The following is a 22,486-nucleotide window of genomic DNA, read 5'->3' as shown; positions in this document are numbered from 1 at the left end:
TGGTAACTCTTGATGATGTATCTTTTTCTCATCTAGAATGGTTGTGGTAATGTTATTATATAGATATTCAACCATTGCCTAAGCACCTTTTCAATTTGAATAAAAAAAAAACTGTTTAAGACAAATAACTTCCAAGTAGTTTTGTATTCATTGGTTGTGTCTCTTCAATGCAAAAAACTACTTTAAACTTCCATGTGAAAAACATTTAATTATTTGAAAATATCCAACAATAGTGACATCAAGATGTTGTTTCACAAGTAAATTAAAAATGGGTTGCAGGTTTGGGTTTGTTTTCAATTGGATTTCTACTTGATTTCCTGTATTTACTACTTGATATGTCCGCTTTGTCTGTGTGGGTCTATACAAGAAAAGCATCACTGATTGCAGTTCTTAATTTTGTCTATTCAAGGGAATAATGGAGTTTTGCCTTTGGTTACTGATTTGGTATTGTATTTCAAAGAGTAGATGTTTGTGAAAATGCAGATATGGTTGTTTAATCCAGGTTTTTTACAAAAAAAAAAACCTTCTAAAAGGGTAAAAAACAGTGAAATTAGGGGACACCGTCAGATCTTGCTCCCCAAGATCTGACGGTGCAGAAACTGAACAGGTTATTACCCTGTTCAGTGGTGCACTGACGCCCCCAAAATCTTAAATATTCCAATAGTTGAAATGTCAGCTATCCTAGCTTGAATTTATGGGCTCCACATAATGTACGTGAAATCATGTGCATAAAACTCTCTAGGTAACTGAGATCAACTGCTGCAATCTCTCTCATGATATATAAGTTAGCCCGTCACAATTGGATTTGAAGACTCCGCAATTAGTTTAAAATTATAGATTTTACAATTGAAATTCAATAATTTAAAAGGTATGCCACATCATTATATTTTTTATTTTTAAAAGTTGTCTCATAAAGAATTGTAGATGACCCAAATCCATCATTGCTTCATCAAATTAAAAAAGCAAGAACGACAAAACAATTGATTATGATTAGATAATTACAAATTTGTCATTAAAATACAAATAAATAAATTGTTTCTACACTCTTTGTCCTAAATGTGATTTGATCGTGGCGTGGCGTGGCGTTTGTGGGGGGCACGTGGTCGGATCCTAAAAACGATTTTGGTGTAGCAGTCGTCTTTGCTCATTCAGATAAACATTCTCTGACAAGCACCCTATTATTGACCTATTAAGACCCAGCAACCAACTCTCTCTCTCGGAGTCCTGGTCGTCTTGGTTGGGGGACTTGTTCTAATTAGCTGCTAGAGACGCCCCAAGAGTCGGCAGAGACACAAGGCAAAAGAAGAGGCAAATGGGTTTCTTCTCCTTCCTCGGCAGAGTCCTCTTCGCCTCCATATTTATCCTCTCTGCTTGGCAGATGTAAGCTCTCACTTTTCTGTTTCAGATCTGATTGCTTGACTGAGCTAAAGCTTGTTAGTAATGCTTATTGTGGATTTTGGCGCTGAATCCGCTCTGGGATCTCGTTTTATCTGCTTTTGATTTCCGATTATTGTTTTTTGTTCAGTGGTCATGACTAAATAGCCTAATGGAGTGTTACCAATGACCGTTTCCCATAATGTTGTAGCTGTTTCTGTTTTGAATTGGATTTGTTGCTTCTCTTAATGGGTTTGCAGTATTCGATATTTGATTGAGAAATCAACTATTCTAATATTATCTGCTTTGAAATTTGTTCTCAACTGAGCCGGGCCATATGATATAATCTCTGGTCCAGTTGTCTCCGTGTCTGTTAACATGTATTTAGCATATCTTTTGATCGCTAGTTTAGTCAGATACCAGGTCGAGCCTATCAAGATGAAATCTTAGTAAAGAGAAGGAAGATTTGTAAATATTTGAATTTGAATTGGATTTTAATGTTCTTTCATAGGCACATTTCTGATAAGAATGGGTGACTTAAAATGGGATGACTCCTAAGTACTGTAGGCTTGGAGAAGGTGGCACAGGGGCCACATAGAAGGTTATAAAGTTAGGATGCATTCTATCTTATTATCATTTTTATCTTTCTGAAGTCAGAGTTTATGTTTTCTTGTGAGAGTTCAAGAAATAAATAATTTAGGAAATTAGGTTTGGGTCTTCTTGATCGTGGCTAATTGTGGATTTTATTCTCAAAGACAAGAGTTGTTGTTCACGAGGATACCAAATTCTTGTAGCAATGTGAATCTCAACTGGAAGCTGGGATGTTTTTGTTGTTCCTGTACAAGGTTTGGCTGGCATGTATCAAGTTGTTTCACTTCGCCGGTGCCGTATTTGGCTATTGTAGAAAATTCCGAATGCCTTTAAAAAATGTTGAATGGGATTTTCAAATATGAGATATCTTAGCTTGGGTAATGTTATGACTAATCCCATGCAAGTACAAAAGGTGATCGTTCTAGTCAATTTACTTAATTTGCTTTAGGCCGATTGCTGCTTGGGTTCAAGTTTGTCCAGCATTAATGACACTCTATACCATGATATGAGATATCTCAAGCACTGGGTTTGGGCCGCACATTACATATGTGGCTCTCAGGATAAGATTTGAATAGGATATGCCTTTTGATTTTTGAGATTACATAGTGTTGTAGCGATTATTTAACTTGTCTGCTGAAGATTTCAAGTTTAGTTGCGTAGATGCTAGATGAGGAATGGAATAGTGGGGGTCAAATGACAGTGATGGAAGCTGTCTTCTAGTTTTTAAATTAGTTTGACTTGTAAGGTCGCTGCTTCTACAAACCAAACTCTATTTGCGGTGAAAGTAATAAACCATTGAAGTCTTTGTACCCTAAAACTCAGTTGCGATATCTTTTCTCGAATTATCTTGTCTTTATCATTCAAGTGGAGGTCTTTTAAAGACAGCAAAACTCTAGTTTGATGAATCTTCTTAACTGAATTCTGAGTCTTGTAGTAGATTTAACACCCAAGTGGAATGCTGCACAATGTATATTAAATAATCTAGTTAATATTCACTGTTATAAATAAATGCTAAATGTGCCGAAACTTGATATGAAGAAAGTTCTAAATTAGGCTTTAATAAATTTTATTCGAAGTTTAAGAAATTATCAGAAAGTTAACAATACTGCTAAATCATATACTTAAAAAAAAAAAAAAAAGCTTTCAACGTAATTACTAATGTTAATTAACCAGACTAGGAAAATCTATGGATGTAAGTTGACGAAATGCGAATCAGAAACATAAGTGACTAGGGAATAATTATAGCTTGACACTATCTATTTCATTGTAGTCTACTGGGGTCTAGTTGCCCATAGTCGGCCGCAGAACCTAAACTGTCACAAGTTAAGTCATTGTCACTTGTTGTTGGGGTTCATTGTTCTTTCCGCTTTTAATTGTCACACAATATTTTGTTTGATAAGGACTATGGAGTATTGTTTTCTTTGTGCTAACTTGATGCACTTTTGGCATCTGGTTAATTTCATCCGCTGCAAAACTCTTTTGATGCTATGGATGGGGATGTAGAGTCCCATGTTCTTCTTTATCACATGTATTCATATGCTAGGTACAATGAATTTGGCGATGATGGTGGCCCTGCTGCAAAGGAGTTGATTCCCAAAGTCGCTCTTGTTGAGAAACATCTATCCTCTACCTTGGGAATAAAGCTGCCAACTATTGATGTGAGGCTTTCTTCCTCAGCTATTAATTACTGGTGTATTATTTCGTCTTAGAAAATGTGCTGCATTACACCTCTTGGATATATATTATTTCTGACTTTAATGTGTTCTATACAGGCTAGACATTTGGCTGCAGCTAGTGTTTTTCAGAAAGGAATTGGAGGCATCTTATTTGTGTTTGGCAGCTCTCTGGGCGCTTATCTCCTGGTCTGTATATTCCTTCTGTCTTCTTTTTTGGGTCTTTGAATGGCTGCATTTACTTGTGAACCAATTACTATGAACTTCAGCAGTTGTTACTTATTTTTACTGAATGCAAATATGCATATTGATTTTATCTTTTTGTTTTGCGGCAGCTTCTTCACCTGGCACTTTTTACCCCTCTTCTTTACGACTTCTACAACTACAGTAGAGAACAGCCAGAATACTTTGCACTCTTAAACGACTTCTTGCTGGTTCGTTTTCTTCTAAACAATGGTTTGTCTTGCATTGTATTTGGCCTTTACATGTGGAAACAAGTTAATTGGTTTGTAAACTTTCTTCTCCCAGAACTTTGCCCTTTTTGGTGCATTGCTCTACTTCCTAGGCATGAAGAATCTGATTCCAAGGAGGCAACTCAAGAAGAAGGCGCCCAAGGCAAAAGCAGCTTAGATGTTCTTGAGAAGCAACGATTGAATGTCGGATTCTTCTTGCATGTGTCCAAAAATTTTAAGGTTAAGGATGTCAAGTGTCCACTGCCCAGAATTATGTGGAAATTGTATCAAGCTTTCCATCAGAAAATTAGATTGTAATTTTCTGGTTTTAGGAATGGCTACATTGCTAGTTTGTTGCTGCACGGTGGGATTGTTATTTTTTTAGAAAAAACTAAAGAATAGATTGAATACATAAATCTTGTACTAGGGCCACTCTGGGCGACAATGCTGATCAATTTCATAATTTTGCGGATCTTTTGTTGAACATCCTTATATTTATATTTCAGTTTGTATGATGATATCTTCTTTTTTATGATGATATCTTTGTCAAGAAGAAATATTTATGATGATTATAGGAGATCCCAAAAAGAAACTTGACAAAGAGAGTTGATAATCCAAATGTTTCGTTCGATCATGTTGAACATGATTATGAGCAAGCTCTATAGCTGATGTACTATGACAATATAAATCCATTGCCACTTTTGGTTTAAAACTCAAGTCATTCAACAAATTTCTCAAAGAAAGTAACTCACGTACCCTAAATGCCATACCTCTATGCTCAGCTTCAGCACTTGATCTTGCTACCAGTTTTACTCCTCCAACTCACAAGGTTCCTACTTACGAGGGTGAAATATCCTGCGGTAGACCTCCCACTATCAGCTGAACTTGCCCAATCGACATTGGTATGGTCTTATGACCTTTAGGTGAGCATGATTGGTGAACAATACATTTTTACTCAATATGCGCTCTACAATTTCCCACAGGCGTCTAGTATCTCCTATATATGTTTATTGGAAAAGGGTCTTTAATTGTTGTTATTTGTGTACCCTTGTAGGTCTGGTTAGATTTTAAGCTTGTTGGGTGAATCTCTGAAAGTGTGGACTCTACTTAAATGATAGAAATGATGGGTTCAAGGGTATCTTGTTCATGACAGATCCTTGGAACTCTTGATATTGTTTGGGGTTATATCCCATTTCCTTGTCATCTCCTGAGATGTCTGTTTGTTTCTCCTTTCTGTCGGGTTAATATATTGTGGCTTCTAAAAAAAAAAAAAGAATTCATGTCGAAAATACAAAGGACTCTTGTTTTCTTCAAGGATGAGCAAAAGGTTTTACAAGATCCCACATAAGAAAGTCTGAAGAAGTAGAATGAAAGAGTTTCATGTATTAACGGCGTGACACCTACGTTAAAAGATTAAAAGGGCCGGTTGGCTAAATTTGCCATGCTTAACCTGGTCGGTAAGTGCTGCGTGGCTATCAAGACATGGCCGGCATAATTCATGGAACCTAAATAGGGTTGGCTCGCTTGGCCGACCCTTCATGTAAAGCCAAACCCTTTTTTTACTTCGTATTTGCCTATGAACTCAAGTAATCAAGTGACCAACTAGTCATAAGTTCGAGTGGACGTGACAGGATAATTGCTTATAATAAAATCTCACACTGTGAGAAGGATAGAAATACCCGTAAGAGGAGGATAGGAATATCCGTACATTTACCTTAAAAAATTCGAGGAGACGAGGATAGGAATACCCGTCCATTTACCTAAAAGGCTCGAGTAGGGGAGACGGGATACTTTCTTACAACATTAATCGATCAACATTTAATTGTGATAAATTTTCTGAAAACAGCTTCCAACTTTCTCAATCTGAATACTTATTGAAGATTACAAATTACAAATAGAGTCTTATTAAAGCTTAGGAGTGGCGATAGCTTTGGTCTCCAACCCCAGGACGACGATCAATTCAGGGTACAAACCCTTCCTTATCTCCGCATACACTACACCGTCCCACTTCCTCGATCCCAACTTCTCCCCCATTCTCATCGCAGCCTCCACTGTGCTCTCCACGCTATCGTGGGCCGAATCCACTATCCCCAGCCTCGCCGCCTCCTCTCCCTTGATTTTCGCCCCGCTCAGCAGAATGTTGCGCTGAGCCGGCGCCGATCCGATCTTCCCCCTTATCATCGCCCCGAAGTAATCGGGGATAGTCGCTCCTATGTCTATTTCAGACATGTAGATCACCGCTTTATCTCGTATCATGACCACATAATCGTGGCTCAGAGCAAGAAGGAATCCAGCAGCGGCAGCGTGGCCGGAGATGGCGGCAACGGTGGGCATGGGAAGCGACATCAAATCAGCCACAAGCGACTTGAAGGAATCCACCAAGTGGCGGATGCGTTGTACAGCTCCCTGTGGGGATCCGGCTGCTTGAACCCAGCTGAGGTCCAATCCATTCGAGAAGAACTTGCCTTCAGATATGGTAACGAGAGCCGAGCCGAGAGTGGCTTGTGATTTGACTTGTGAGAGAGCCGACCGGAACGAAGAGATGAGAGTAGAGTTGAATCGGTGCTGGTAGTTGGAGCCGTTTAAGGTCAAGACGAAGAGGTTGCCACGCTTCTCTAATGTGCACATGGTGCTAGGTGGGTGTCGGTTACGCGTTGAAAAACAGAAGGAGACTCCTTGAAAGATCATGAGATGTGTGTATCTTTCCGTATCACTTGGACCAAGCCATTTAAATGGGAAAATTTCAGGCCTGTATCACTTGTGAAACTTTTGGATACTTAGTCCAGTCCAAAAAACTTTATCCTTTTAAGGTATCATTAATTACTTTTTTACCCTTGTCTTCTTTTTCCCACAAAACCTACACCTCGCATAAGCTCCATTGCCCTTTCTCTCTCTCCCCGAATGTGAGTGCTGACGATGCAGAGACGATTTCTCTCGTCTCCTTCCACAGATCTTGCTGTCCTCTTCCCTCATCTCGTATTCCATTTTTCATTCTACTCTCTTCTTCCTTTTATTGAGGGACGATTTTCTCTAGGTTTTATGTTTGGCCAAGTCAAAAACTCCCAGTATTGAGGGACGATTTTCTCTAGGTTTCATGTTTGGCCAAGTCAAAAACTCCTAGTCTCTCATGGTGATTGTGATGTGTATCTTCTCCGTCGAAGAAAGAAATTGGATATGTCTGTCTGAATCCTTTGATCTGCTTGCATTCAATCTCAATACCATATATATATATTTGCTTATTTTGGTAATACATTAGAATGAATAATACTTTTCAACCAAAACCAAACCTCCATCCAATACTCAAATACTCACCCCCACATTATCTCATAAAGCTTCTTCTCACCAGATATGATTGTTTTAAAACAATAACATTGATCAATGTTATTATTTCAAAAAAGTAACATTGGTCGATCAGTGTTAACCAATATTACTATTTCAAAAACAGTAACATTGGTCGGTCAGTGTTACTATTTGAAAAAACTTAAGATCTGATAGATTTTAGAGGCGATTCGCCATACCACCACTACCATTAGAATCCCCTCACTGAGACACACAATGCCCAGTCAAGTATGGCCCAAAACGGCCACCGGATATGGCCGTTTTAAAATAGTAACATTGGTTAATGTTACTATTTCAAAACAGTAACATTAGTCGGCCAGTGTTATAATTTGGAAAAAAAACTTCAGATCCGGTCGATTTCAACGACAATTTGTAATACCACCATCACCATTAGACTCCCCTCATAGAGACACATAATGCGCAGTCATATTTGGACCAAAATGACAGTAATAAAAAGAGATGAGAGAGAGAAAGATGTAGTAAAGAGAGATGTAGTAGAGAGAGAGATTTAGCAAGAGAGAAAACATTGTTGTGATGAGAGAGAGATGCAGTAGGAGAGAGAAAGTTATTGTGATAACAGAGAGATGCAGTAGAGAGAGAAGATGTAGTGAGATAAGAGAGATGTAACATATAATAAGAGAGAAAACCATATTAGATCTAATCCTCTTTGAAAAAGGGTAAAAAAAGAATAATATAAAATTTAAATGATTTAAATATTATTAAAAATAAAAATGGACTTATGATGGATAAAGTTTTTTAGAGTGGACCTAGATGTCCAACAGTTTTGAAAGTGGTATTACTATGTCATTTTCCATTTAAATTTCACCTCTTATTTTGTTTGGGCCTTTTCTTTTATGTGCCCGGATAATCCGATTGGCGGTTAGTGAGGCAAGACATTGGTATATGCGCCATCACTCGAGAAGATAAGTCAATGCAACACAACAAGACAAGAGCGACAATCGCTAATGGTTCTGTTAAAATAAAAAAATTATATTAAACAATAATACTTTTTATTCCAATTTATCCCCAAAAAATATAAGAAATCTATAAATTAAAAATTCTGAATCTAAATCAACACTCTCATACACATCAATAATAGTCTACTTTGGGTTATCCGATTCCCTATGATTTATTGGGTTCGCACGGTTTTGTTCTTCCTTAGCTCAACTACTAGTGGTCGTCGAAGTTCATGGGTCAAAGCTCAACTCACTTGAATTAAGAAAATGCCTTGTTGGTATGTAAGGAAGTAGACTTGTCTTTATAATTCCCACGTCTTTCGATATGGTACTTAACACTCACCAGCACTTGTGGGTTGGATTATGTCAAAACCCAATAATTGAAGCATAGGTCATGTCTAATTGGACAGAATTGTTTAGATATTATGTTGTAAATCCACACCCCTATACACACAAACAATATTGTCCGTCTTGAGATGCCCGACTCCCGTAAATATATCGGGGCCGTAAGACTTTGTTTTCTCCTTAACCCAGCTACTAAGTGTCGAAACTCATGGATCAAAAACTCAATTGACTTGGGCTGCCACATCTTTCGATGTGTACTTAACAGGAAGACTCAAGGTACTACCCGGGCTGCCTTTACCTTGTCCTCACACTGCCGGTAGTGTTCAGGTTCAGATTGTGTTACTTCATTAAGATGATGAGTTTGCAATAGCACCATAATCACTCTGACACATGAGAATTTGAAATGAAATGAGCTTCACAAAAGTTTCTCGTATTGATGTTAAATCCCCTACATTCATACCTTAACATCCCTGCTGGAATTCTGCTGTGGAGGAGCAAGCGATCATGCGAATCCATCGCATTGGACAAAAGCGTAGGGTACATGTTAGGAGATTCATTGTCAAGGTAAGATTCATGGGCTGAAACCTAAACCTCCAAACTGGAATCTTTCGAAAGTTTTGACAGATAAGTTGTTTGTTTTATTACCGGACAGTGAATTTAGTCTTCATTTCAACTTCCTGGTTTACAAATTGGAAGCGATGCATTGCATTGCATAGCTTTAATGGCCTTTTTGTGTATAGCCTAGTCTAGTGAGAGGGTGGCCCAATTTTTATATTGTGTCAGGACCTTCACATTATTCGCAAATTGACTGTCAAATTGTACCCGTCAACAGCCCATGTCCAACTGGAACATTCTGGAAATGACTGTGCCACCCTTGACATATAATAATTCCTGGTTTGGACAAAAAATGGCCCACGAGGCCACGACAGAACACATCTTCTTTTATTATCTGGTGCGGATCTTATCAGATTCAACAAAAACGACAATATATGAGGATAAAAGACAAGTGTGATCCTCCAAACTTCAATGAAATCCTAGGTTTCAAATTGACCACGCAACTTGATTCCTAACCGTAGGATAAGATCCATGAAAATCAAAGTCCTATTTGTCATGCCACATAGCTTGCATGGGGATGTTGTGGGTCAAAATCCATTGGTGCAAAAATCTGCATGGTTTTGTAAGTTGTGGTCGTGTTGGTCGGTTTTTATGATAATGTAGATAGAAATCCAGCTCAGCCTTTGACCGGCCACCATTATTTTTTCTTCTTGCTTTACGGTTTATAACTTCTCTTTTGAGGTTTGTTGGATTGTTCCGCTCCACTTTTTTCGAAAACACAAGCAATCAAAAAGCCACATAGAGAAGAGAATAGTGGTTAATTAAATCGGCTTCATTTGATTCATTCGGCTTGGCTTCAACTCAATGAAAGCCAGCTGAAACTTTTGAAGGCCATCAAATTGCAAACTAATTAAATGGAAAGTACCAACTAAAACTATTCAATCAAATTATTAAGATTGGTAGGATGGTTGCTGAATGAAAGAGAAACAATATAATATGTATATACAATAAAATAGATGTGATATCCAAAGTTGTGATAATTACATGGGCATCAAACTTATGAGCCGCATATTTAAATTTTTAAAAAAAGTTATGGAACGGAGATTAAGATCAGTATGTATGATATTCAAAAGCCAATTTAGTTTTATGTCGGAATGATCCACAATGAATGTGATATTTTTATCAAGTGACCTTGTAAAAAAAATATAGACAAAAGAAAAAGAAAAAAAATTGATTCATTTCAATATTTATAAACTTGGAGAAGACATATGATAAGATGCATAGGGAAGTAATGCGATTGATTTTAGAAATTAGAGAAGTCTCGATTAGTCATATTACTATGATCAAGGTCCAAGCATAATATAGCATATATATGGAGTCATAACTAGTATTCGAACTAATAAAGAGTTATTTATGAGTTTTTCATCACAATAGATTTACAGTATGGGTCGTCACTAAGTTCATTCATATTTGTTATAGTGATCGATAAACCAACACAACATATCTAATATAAATTTAAAAAAGATTATTTGGTCCAAAACTAAGAACTAAAAAGTGAAATTCCAAGTAATCCCAAAACCGACTCGCTCGGTCAAAAACAACAACATAAAGAACAAAAAGGCCTTATAAAGCCAAGCCGTGTGTGACAACTCATTTACTTTAGACTTTTTCTGGACCCTAACGCTCCCCGAACGTGTACGCCACATGCCCACCTAGCCACCTATATCTACACACACACACACACACCCTCTCCCCGCATTCAACCCTAAATAACAAACGCCTCACTTCTGTTCACTCAAACAGCTATACCCAATCTCAATCTCTCTCTCTCTCTCTCTCTCTCTCTCTCTCTCAAAAATCAACGTAAATTCTTCTGTTGACGAAGCATCAGATTTTCTAGTCAGTCTTCTACGATGGCAGATTCACAGAGAAACATCTCCAGGACTCAGACGAGCCGGTTACAGCGGCGGAGGCCGGCGTCGCTGCAGGTAAACCGGACGCCAGAGTGGAACGTGGCGATTCCGCTTCTCTCGCCGCTTGCTACTTCACCAACAGCGGTGGACCTGATGGCAGATCTAACGCGGCAGAAGGAGCAGCAGAAGCCGCGCACGGAGCCGGAGAAACCGGTGGTGATCAAGAAGTGGCAGCACCCGGCGGCACCGTTCTTCTACGAGCCGGCTCAGTTAAGACAGGCCTTTGTGCCTGTATAGATGTTTAGAGATGAATTTGTAGAGGCTTATGTAGTGATTAGATCTAACAATTTAGTCAAAAAAAAAAAGAAAAAAGAACCATAAAGCAGAACAAGATCTGGTAGTGTATGTTGATGGAGATATGATTTTGTAATCAACATATACTCTTTGATTTCTGATAACTTGTACACAGCTTTTCTTCTCCTTTTTTTTCATGTTAATATCTGTTGCAACTCAGCCTGTAAATTTGCCCAATTGTGGAAGTTTTATTCAACAAATTGTGATTGGATTTTCTCATCCTACTATCCATCTTTATTGCCAGCATTCCGAGACTTTTTTTAACCGAGTAAGTTTGTCCTTTAGATATCAAATATATGCATAGAATTGGGCTGTCAACTCGCGGAAGCAGAAATTGTTTACCCCCTGAAATAGAGCAAGTTTATTCAAAATTTAACGCGCTAGGTTGGGAAAACAGAGCAAGTTGCACATGTAGGTATTGCTCGCAATGAAAGTCATAAATGATATTAGGATTATGGAAATCGAATCGAACTCAAGATTTTCTAGCATTGCAAGATAATTAAACTATAGTATCAATCTGTGGACGACAAAAAGTATCCATTACTTCTTGAATGGGAGGATTAAAAAGATTTATTTGATTTCCTAATTAATTAGTGCTGGTGTTGCGTGCGAAGGTTGCATTGAAAATTAAGAATATTTTAGAGTGTATTTGGATGGAGGGATTTGGAGGGAAGGGAACGGAAGGGAAATAGAGTTTCCTTCCAATTCCTTTGTTTGGATAGTTTATTAAAAATTAAGAAGAAATTAAGGGGAGGGATTTGAGGGGATTTGGGAGGAAGATTTCATTAAATTTGTGTTAAAATTCTTTCTCTCTAAAATGGAGTCATTTGGAGGGAAGAAATTACTAATTGAGTTATTTGTAAGTTAAATATCTATTTTACCCTTATACATAATATTTTAATATAAAAATAAGGACAAATTAGTAAATTAAACAAATTTTCTTTCCATCTTTTTTTTATCTATCCAAACATGGGAGAGGGAAAAATAGTCCCCTTTCCCCTCCCTTCCCTTCTCTCCCCCTCCCCTCACTTCTCTTCCCTTCCCCCAAATCCCTCAATCCAAACACACTCTTAGGAAAACAGAGGCTAGTAGAGTAGGGGCACCCCTGAATCATTGTTTGGTGGCTAGTACACCTAAAATTTGGAAACCATAAATATAAAAAAAAAACCCCTTTTTGTTAGCTTGAGCTGTTGAAAATATTTTGGACTAAAACATGCTTTAGGTATAAAATTTACTAATAACTAACTTTCCATAACCGTATTGCAAATCATAGCTCGAGGGGTTATTTTTGTCACCGAAAATGCTTAACTTCCATACAACTATTCATTGATAAGTAGTTAATAAGAGTTTGCAACAACGTAATAAAGGCTAAAACAACGTAATAAGAAGTTGAAATAATGTAATAAAGGTCTACGCACAGTTGTCGAAATCGTTAGAAAATCTCCGACTTGGATTTTGCTGAATTTTTGTTTTCCGACGACAATGAGAGCAGAATCCGACTTGTCTCGCTACGTGAGCTCGATTTTGACAAGTTTATCTTGCCACAGATCATTTGGATGCTCCTATAAAAACAATGTGAAAGAAGTTTGGTTCATTGAGAAAATAATGTAATAATACCCGAGATAATGTAATAAGAGTGTGAAACAAATGTAATAAGTAGTCGAATAATGTAATAAATGTTCGTGTTTTTATTAATCCAGAGAGTGTTATCAAGTACGACCAGAAGAAAAATATCGACAATGGGTCTTGTTGGAAAGTGTTTTACATGCTAATTTCGAATATGTAATTTTTTTTTCAAAATCTAACATGTATTTTGAAAGATAAAATGTTTTCAAGTTTCAATTAAAAAAAGAAAAAATAAATATGAATACTTAGGGATATTTGATTATGTACAATAAGTACTACCGTTTTGCGACCAAACAACATTTCTATTCAAACTTCTCTTGGTACTAAGATTTTCTCACTTCAGTGGAATAAAATATTTTGTGATTTTAGTCTCTTTGTGAAGAAAGCGTCCATCGTGACTAGGATGGATATCTCCTATCCGAAAATTCACAGCTCGTCCTGTCAATCCAACTCCAAAATCCAGGATTGGAATTGACGTCCTTTCATTGATTCCTCCTAAATTGCATTGATTTATTTGTCAGATTTCATTTCAATTGGAGGAATTTGGTTAGAGTTTAGAAAAGGGATCTTCCTTAGTAGTGTCTCTCTCATAAACTCATGAAGAAGAAGAAGAAGCACCATCACACCGACAATATCTATCGACAAGTTGATCCGATCCTAGTTGAATGGTCATACTCTTGTTCAAAGAAATCAAAATAGATAAAAAACGTAAGGCCTAAAGTCATCAAAGATAATAAAAAAGTATATACTAATTTGAGAAATTTGTACAAAAGTGTGTTGAGAATCTGGTATAACCAAACCAACTAGATTTTCTTCTACTTGCATTTCAATGGCTCTCCTTTTCCTTGGTTTTGCAAAAGCAGTGGTCATAGGTGCATCTTCAATCTTCACTACTTATTCTTTTGAAATGAAAAAAAAAAGTTAATGTTTATTCTTCGCCATTGATTTTTAGACTTAAAAAAACGTCTCTTTAATGCAAGAAGAGTTGAATTTTGCTTATAAACCACTCGGTCGGGTTATACTAACCAATGTGAAATTTTTAGTGTCCATAATATGGATGTACAATACATCAACTAAAAGAAAAGTCAGACACTTTGTGTTACGGCAAAGAATTCAATAATCGGCATCGTCGAAAGTGGTACACAATGTCAAAAAGTTTTAAAAAATAAAATCACCTTAGTATTGATCAATATCATGTCGTGATCAGTTTAAGTCTTGAAAGCAAAACAACTAAACAAGTATTATATAGTTTGTCCAACTAGTAAAAAACAGACGGAAAACTTTTAGTGCCAGATGAAATAGTTTTTTCCGAGAAAGTGTAGAAATTACCTGATAACTTTAAAGACTTGTTTGGATTGATATTTTAGAGAGTTAAGAAGGGATGGGTAATTTCAACTTGCTTGGATTGTAGGAGAGAGAGAGTTAAGTGGGGTGAAGAATGTGAGAAGTTTCCGAGTTAGTAGAACTTTTGGCCACTGAAGGATGACCCATGTTCCAACTCAGTCCCTCAATTTCAGATTGTTTCAACTTAGTCGTTGGAAGTTTCAATTTGTTTCAACTTCATTGCCCCGGGCAGATTACAACAATGACTGAGTTGAAACAATCAGAAATTGGAGGAGTGAGTTGGAGCATGTACTATCTTTCAATGGCCAAAAGTTCTATTAACTCAAAAGTTCCCCTCATTTTAACTCTTTAACTCTACATTTTGTAACCCCTCAATTTGAGGGGTTCGTGAGATGAGAGAAAAATTTGTTTCTTATTTCCTAAATCGTCCATAATTCTTTTTACACATTCTAATTTTAATACAGGTATTTTAATAACTCAAACTCGTTAACTCTCATGAACTCTATCTTCTATTCCAATGAGGGTGAGTCAAGCTAGTCCTCCTCTCATAACTTCCCCTCACTTAACTCTTCCTCCAATAATTGTACTATACTATTCATTTCTCAATCTAAGAAAAACTTAAAACTTATCATTAGGGGTGTCAAATTAATTAGACAAATCATCGTTACTGAGATACTAAAATTCAATTTATGAAAATATATAACCACTTGGGTGATAATCTAGTGGTGAATTCCTATGCGGTCAAACAGTATGGACTCAAAAGATCCTGAATTCGATTCTCACTGATAGCAATATCCTTATGATCATTCGCTAGATTTTGACCCAACTTACCCTGTCGTTAGGTGAAAACATATGTTCGCGAGGGCCTAACGATTCAAGTTTAGGCGTATATCGGATGTTTAAAGAACAAATTTGTGTGATATCGCTATTGGTTATAAAAAAAATTATGAAAATATATAAATAGAGTAAAATAATAAAAAACACTAATAATAATTTTTATTGGGATCACATCAGAGCGGATTTCAAAGAAAATATTTGTGAGTTTCACTTTGAAAATCAGAGCATATTTGTGAAAGTGAGTTGTAAACCAATATTTCAAGGAATTATTGAGGACCACATAGCCAACGCAAATTAAGCTTTAGTCAATTATTCAACTGACGGATAAGTTCGACCAAATCCTCATATATTCCTTTTCACCTAACTAAACTAATTATTGATCTAACCATCCAATGGCAAACGAGTCATTGGTTGAGTGGTAATGACTTTGCATGTCCTTCACTTCAGGTCATGAGTTCTAGTTTCACCTCCTCCTGAATATTTATAAGGAGGTGTGTGGGCTTAGTCTGTTCCTGTTTGGGCTTGGTTTGTGCCTCCTATGTGGGGTCTATTGACACCTGTATTTTCCTAGGCTTGATCTGGTGGTGTATCGTATATTGTATCTGTACTTGTCCTCAAGAAAAGATCTAACCATCCAATGAAGTTGGTCCACTTCTTCAATCCCATCAAAACGTAGGCTTGATCTGGTGGTGTGTCGTATATTGTATCTGTAATTTTCCTAAAAAAAGATCTAACCATCCAATGAAGTTGGTCCACTTCTTCAATCCCATCAAAACGTAATTCGGTCTTTTTTTTTTTGTTTTTTACAAGAATCTTTGAGGGTCTTTTTTTAATATTACTTTATTATACGAGAATCCACGATAACTTTTACATTATTAAAAATAAGATAACAATCAAACTTAAATTAAGTTTGATTGTTATCTTATGAGTTGGTTATGTGAAATAACATCGAGTTTGTTTTATATTTCTCTATAAGTTTTGTTAACTAGTGCCCCAAGGGCAATGATTCTGGATTCAACACAGCATGTCATATGTTTTGAACACTCTCTTATTAAAAAATTTAAACTTAAAATGCAAATTCTAATAGAGTTTTTTCAGACTCCAAAACAAGTTTATATCATTTATCCAATGCCTAAGAGCATTGGAAAACATTTTCTTTTCTCTATAAGAGAACCTATTGTAAATGGAAAGTTAAGCAAGTATAATAAAAAAAATTTAGCGTAGAGATTTTCATAGTGGATATAGATTTTGTTTGAATTATTATCTTATCAGTTGGTTATGTGAGATAAGTCTAAGTTTGTTTTGAATTTCTTTATAAATAGAGAATCTATTCTAAATTGTAAACTAAGCACTTATAATGAAAATCTAACTTTAGGGCTTTGCAATTGCAATTGCATAGTAGATGTAGGGGGTCTTCATAGACTAAACCACTATAAACTATTTTATATCTCCTTTTAATGTTTTTATTTGTTGTTTACGTTGAGGGCCTTTCTTTGTGATTAAGTAATAAGTATCATTAAGTGAGACAACCCAAAAAAGATAAAACTATATGGGGACAATGAATTCACGGAAATCGATAAACTCAAAACGGACAATATATTGTTGATGTGAGTAGAGTTGAGATTTTCAAACACAAATTACACATGCACTTTCATATATATGCTATATAGAAATAAAACCCACGACCACAACCATCAAGGGGGGAGAAAGCTCTCACTGAGAGTTTTAAAACCATTTTAGAGATGGTTTTTTGAACAACTTGCAACTCATAAAAAGTTTAAACCATTTACCTCCAAAGTCCAAGCGCACTTATCTCGGCCAAATCTTGGACCCAGATAGGCTCCATTATTTGGCTACAAAATTTCTTAACAAAAAGACGAATTGAAGCTTGAATTTATTATTCTCCTCAGAAGAATGTAATAAATAAATAACATTATTATCATATGAATAACAAGACCACAAGATTTGACAATTTAGCCATATTAAAATATCATGAGATTTTCTATCAAAGAAGGCCCATGTTTAAATTCATGTGAGCCCACAAGGCCCAAATACTCTCACAAGTCACAACTGCATATCCCCCCACACTCAAATCACATATTCTCTTGAACATCGTGCCTGTTTGGCAGGGCGGCTCCGCGGTGCCAAACAGGCCACAAACGGCCAGCGGATCCGCTGCCTCCTTTATTTTTTTTTTCATTTTTCTGTTGTGGGAGCCACCTCATCATTATTTTTTGACTTTTTACATAATTTAATGTGGGTCCCACAACTTAATCATATATATTTAATATATTATTTAGTTTTATAAATATTTTTGCCAATAAATTTAATATTTATAATTAATATTATAAAAATTAATTTAATATTTATAAAATAAATAAAATACACATTAATGATCTTCATATAAAAACTTATTATTTTATTTATTTGACTAATTAAAATTTTCAATTTTGATAAAAAAAATTCTAATATAGTTAAATTAATTTCAATAATAAATTATATTTATTAAATTAACTTTAATAACAAAATGATTAACAAATGATTATTAAATTCAAAATAATACTTTTAGTCAACAGTTTTTCCGATAGCGTCAGTTTTTAATTCACCAAACATCTCACAGCATATTTCACAGCTTTAAGCTCAGCATATTTTTCACAGCATTTCCGCTAGCATTGAAAATCAATTTTTCCGCTGTGCCAAACGGAGCCATCGTATATCTTGAACAATATAATGCAAAAGCTTAAAGCTGGTTGATTCTGTGCCATCCCTTTGATCCCATTCAGCAGTTTGGGGTATTATTTTTTGGTGTGATTTATTGGTTACTAATATTAATCTTGGTAGAGAACCACGAGTAGCTCAGATGTCATTCATGTGTATGATATCTTATAGAGATCTCGAGTTTAAGCCTCCCCATCCCCTTCCCCTTCCCCTGTCTCAAAATTAAAAAAAATCTTGGTATTAGTAACCTTGTACCATTACAGAATAACAGAGAGGGAAAGGAGGATCTTATTAGCCTTGTATAACATCTAGGGATATAACCCCCCATCCGACAAGCTGGAAGGTGTCACGTGGGACTAAGTTAGTGTAAGGATAGAGTTCTACAAAGTTGAGGTACTTTGATCCCATTCAGCAGTTAGGCCGCAGGCATTCAGTCGAGAATCAGGTATGGGCCTATCTTCCTCGGCCCAATCTATTTACAACTATTTTTCATTCATTAGCAGAGCTATTCATTGCCCCCAAAAATTTTGAAAATTTTTAGTACAATATATATGTGAAGTTTATTTACACCCCAATTTTTATCAATTACACCCCAATATATCTACACCTAATAGAAAATTGAAAAATAACTAACCACACCCCAAATAATCAAAAAACTGATACATTTATTAAATACATCCCAATGACAAAAAACATAGCAAATAATGATCTCTTTTTTTTTTTTTGGTAAAGTATGTAAGTAAGATTGCTAGAAGAAATTTTTGATTAATAGACATCTTCGCATTTAAATTCAAACAATTGCTCCAGATTCACGAATAAAATCTCACATAAACAAGTCGGCTCACAATGCTCGTATGGAAAAAGAAGATTAAAAACAAACCACACTAGTACCTAATAAAAGCCCACAAATCCAATGCAAAGATCAACACCAGTCAGGCAGAAGGGAGCAAAACCAACAAATCCACAATTGACCGTAAGAAACACAAGTGATTATGATTATTATCAAAAACCCTAGGTACACACTCACCGTCATCCCTGATAGACAAGTTGAAATCATCGATTTGTTATTTTCGAGAGAATCCACACGAGCTTCTTGAGAATGATGAGAATAGATAGAGGATGCCGGGAGGATTCTGGATATCAAATATTGGATACCAGAGATAGGTTGCAAGTCAAGTTTCGAAGTGGGTTGTGTTAATCCTATATCTAGAAAAACATATGGTCAAAGATAGATTGATCAAAGTTGGGGTGGAATTGATAAAATTGGGGTGTAAATAAAACTCACCCAATATATATCTGTGATAGTGCAGCTATTGGAATATGCCTTGCGTCCAGTCCAATAATGTATGAGCCCAAAGACAAGAGCATGAGCCCAATTCATTTAATAAAAAATTAGAATTTAATAATTCATTTAAGCCCAAATTCATTTCAGCCCAATTCTCCATTAATTCATTTCTCCGAAACCCATTAACCTTTAGCTCTCTTTTTTTTTCTTTTTTGTTCTTTTTTTTACAAAGGGAAGCATATATACCAACAAAAGCAGAAGGAAAGAGAGGTACAAAGAGAAGGTAGAGACAGTAGCTAAATAGCAAAGAAATAGAGGGAAAGAAACGTCTTTGTAGACTCAGTTAGTAGCTAAAACCAGACAACAATATCAGAAGACCTTCGGACGCCCTCCTTCGCAAGTAGATCTGCCAAGTCATTGTTTTCCCTCCTTATGTGTTGTACTTCCAAGTGTTGGAATTTGGAGTTTTGCCAGGCTGATTGCATTAAGGATACGAGTAAGCTTCCATGGCGATTCTCCAGACTTCGAGGACCACTTGAAAAGTTGAAAGCATTGGAAGAGTCTGTCCCTAAAAGTGCCCAATGTGGTCTTTATTGACTGTCCGTGATAAAAAGGACAATTGTAGTATCTTTGAAAAACCTAAAATTGTGTATCTTTGAATTTTAGTGGCCAATGTGAGGGAATCTTTTGAATTTTACAGTTCGAGACATTGTGGACAGGAAGCTACAAGCAGTCAGATCCCACAATGGATCTTTGTCTTTGTTGATTGTTTTCTAAAATTCAAATAGTTTAAGCTCAAAAAGAATTCCATTCTATTATATGATGTGTTTGTATAAAAAAATATATATATGATACGGATAATGGTGATATATATATATATATATATATATTTATACTATTACATTAAACAAACCTTATTAATCAAAAGTGCACATCTAACTTTCCCGAAGCAAAAATATCTTAAACTACAAAATGGGAAATCCACAAATTAAATTAATACTTTATCATCACAAAACTTCGAGTTTCTAAGACTTCCAAAATTTTGGGAGCACTCGCATGGTATTATTTTCCAGAATTAAAATAATTCACACAAAAAATTGCTCAAGATTTAGTCTAAATTGTATAGATATATCCTTAGATTGCCTTTTTTTCCTTAGAGTAACTATTTAATTTTTACACAGCAGTATGTCAAACATATTACATAATATACATTGGATTACATATTTTTTTCGTCCTTTCCGGCTAGTGTTAAAAGAGTCCCACATCGGTTGATAATCCCAACCATGTGTGGTTTATAAACTCAAGTTCATCCCTTAACTACCAACAAGGCTTTTTCTTAGCTCAAGTGAGTTGGGTTTTGACCCATGTGCTTCGGCCTTTAGTAGCTGGGTTAAGGAGAAATAAAGTCGTGCGGATCCGATATTGTTGATGTGGATTTACAACAGCTAGTGCTTATAGTGTTATGCTACTTGAAGTATTGGCAGATACCACTAATGGCTTATCACAATCTCACCTATTAAAAGAGAGAGAGAGAATCTTAGAAGAGACAAGTCACGACCAATGAGAGGCTTGTGCTCGGTCATTTTTGTTTTGTAGATATATTGTCTTTGAAGATCAATGAATATTTTGACTAACCAGGCTCAAAACCCATACTTCATACGCAGATCCACCATGGATTATCTACAAATAGGCTCATGACCAATCGCAGGTATAACAGCTATACGTTATACTTTTACTATTCATATCGTGTGCACGACTAGACATGTTGTCCATATCATCTTCCATTCAGGTAATTTGCCGCCCTAGTTTTTCTTTTCACTTCGCACACCACTCTTTGAGGGCTCGTTTGACTCTTTTTTTCTTTTTTAAGTATAGGGATTTAAAATGGATCTTTTGTACGAAATACAATGTCCTTTTTTATCTTATAATTGCAAATTAAAACAATTAAAAAAAATCCATGTCAGATTACTTAACGGCATTTCTTTACAAGATCAGTGTCGATTTAACGAAAATCTAGTATAAGGGCTAACTAAGATCGATATGTAAAGTAGAACAGCTCGTTTAGCTCGAAATTTTGTACATGAGCGTGTTTGAACTTTTTGTGAAAGTACATGAGCGTTTTAGAACTTATCCCAAGTTGGAATAAGAGTACTACATTTGTATACATTTGGTGTCCATAGCTACCATAGAGGCTTTAGTTTCTCTCGTGGAACACAATGTGATTGAGCTAAATCTTGTCACCCTAAAATTGTCAAAAAGATTGGTACCACCTAATAAAGTTAATTCAGACGTCATATTACTATATAGTTCCCTGTCACTATATATAATCGTGATAAATTTGCACTAATTAATCGAATTGGTAGCCCTAGTCATTATTCTACTAAACACTTGGAGGCTTTCAAAAGAAGTATTAACAAGAGTAGGACCCTCTTCACATGAATTCACGTGTCACGGCCGCTATAACAACAAATCTTAATCAATTTCTATATATAAAATGGAGGCACAAAGATGCTTCCCCATGAATTGCGAAGAAAAGTAAAGAGAGAGGTAAAAAATTTTCCTTTAATTACGGGAAAATCAATGTTATTTCAATGATAACCAATTAAATGTGCATAAATACTATTTGGAACAATAAAAAGTGATAAAAGAGATAAAATAATGAAAAGTAATTGCTAAACACCAATTAAATGTGCATAAATATTATTAAGAATAACAAAAAGTGATAAAAAAGGTAAAATAATAAAAGTAATGGCTAAACAGTTGAACCATCATAATCATAATAATATAATTAAGATAAATGTATTACAAAATACTGAAGTCGTTTAGAAGCTGCCACATCTGTTTCTGTTTGGCCCAAATTCTTGCCACATATAATAAAATAAAATTGAAGTTGTGTTAAGAAACACTTTCAATCATCACACCTTTTTCACATCATGTGATCAACCATATGTTACAATTCAATAGTGTCAGGAAAATGTTAATCTTCCATATAATCTTTTTCCATAAGTGTACATAATAGCCACATGTGAATGCCACCTAGGAATATGATAATAAAATATTAATTAAGTTGTTTCTCTCTCATACTTTGTCAGACACAATTAAATGCATCTAATTGTAATTGAAG

At 35.7% G+C, this 22,486-nt stretch overlaps 3 protein-coding genes and 1 non-coding gene across 4 annotated transcripts; 3 read left to right on the top strand and 1 right to left on the bottom strand.

Moving 5' to 3' along the window:
* Window positions 1–1,201: 1,201 nt before the first annotated feature.
* On the top strand, window positions 1,202–4,605 carry LOC119982611. The gene is made up of 5 exons (XM_038826450.1): window positions 1,202–1,380; window positions 3,509–3,623; window positions 3,738–3,827; window positions 3,974–4,072; window positions 4,167–4,605. The coding sequence occupies exons 1-5, from the start codon at window positions 1,313–1,315 to the stop codon at window positions 4,266–4,268; spliced, it is 474 nt and encodes a 157-aa protein (XP_038682378.1). The 5' UTR covers window positions 1,202–1,312; the 3' UTR covers window positions 4,269–4,605.
* An 899-nt stretch (window positions 4,606–5,504) lies between these two features.
* On the top strand, window positions 5,505–5,629 carry LOC120004405. Its single transcript, XR_005469527.1, has one exon. It is a non-coding gene; the product is annotated as a U11 spliceosomal RNA (small nuclear RNA).
* Window positions 5,630–5,758: 129 nt separating this feature from the next.
* On the bottom strand, window positions 5,759–6,804 carry LOC120000477 (enoyl-CoA delta isomerase 2, peroxisomal-like). The gene has a single exon (XM_038848570.1). It carries the CDS (start codon window positions 6,776–6,778, stop codon window positions 5,996–5,998), a length of 783 nt encoding a protein of 260 aa, XP_038704498.1. The 5' UTR covers window positions 6,779–6,804; the 3' UTR covers window positions 5,759–5,995.
* A 4,281-nt stretch (window positions 6,805–11,085) lies between these two features.
* LOC120000172 (uncharacterized protein At4g14450, chloroplastic-like) lies at window positions 11,086–11,768 on the top strand. The gene has a single exon (XM_038848104.1). The coding sequence runs from the start codon at window positions 11,199–11,201 to the stop codon at window positions 11,493–11,495; it is 297 nt and encodes a 98-aa protein (XP_038704032.1). The 5' UTR covers window positions 11,086–11,198; the 3' UTR covers window positions 11,496–11,768.
* The last annotated feature ends 10,718 nt before the right edge of the window (window positions 11,769–22,486 follow it).

This window comes from Tripterygium wilfordii, chromosome 1 (genome assembly GCF_013401445.1).
Source record: "Tripterygium wilfordii isolate XIE 37 chromosome 1, ASM1340144v1, whole genome shotgun sequence".
In the NCBI taxonomy this organism is placed as follows: Eukaryota; Viridiplantae; Streptophyta; class Magnoliopsida; order Celastrales; family Celastraceae; genus Tripterygium; species Tripterygium wilfordii.
This window is presented reverse-complemented; position numbering and strand designations above follow the sequence as displayed.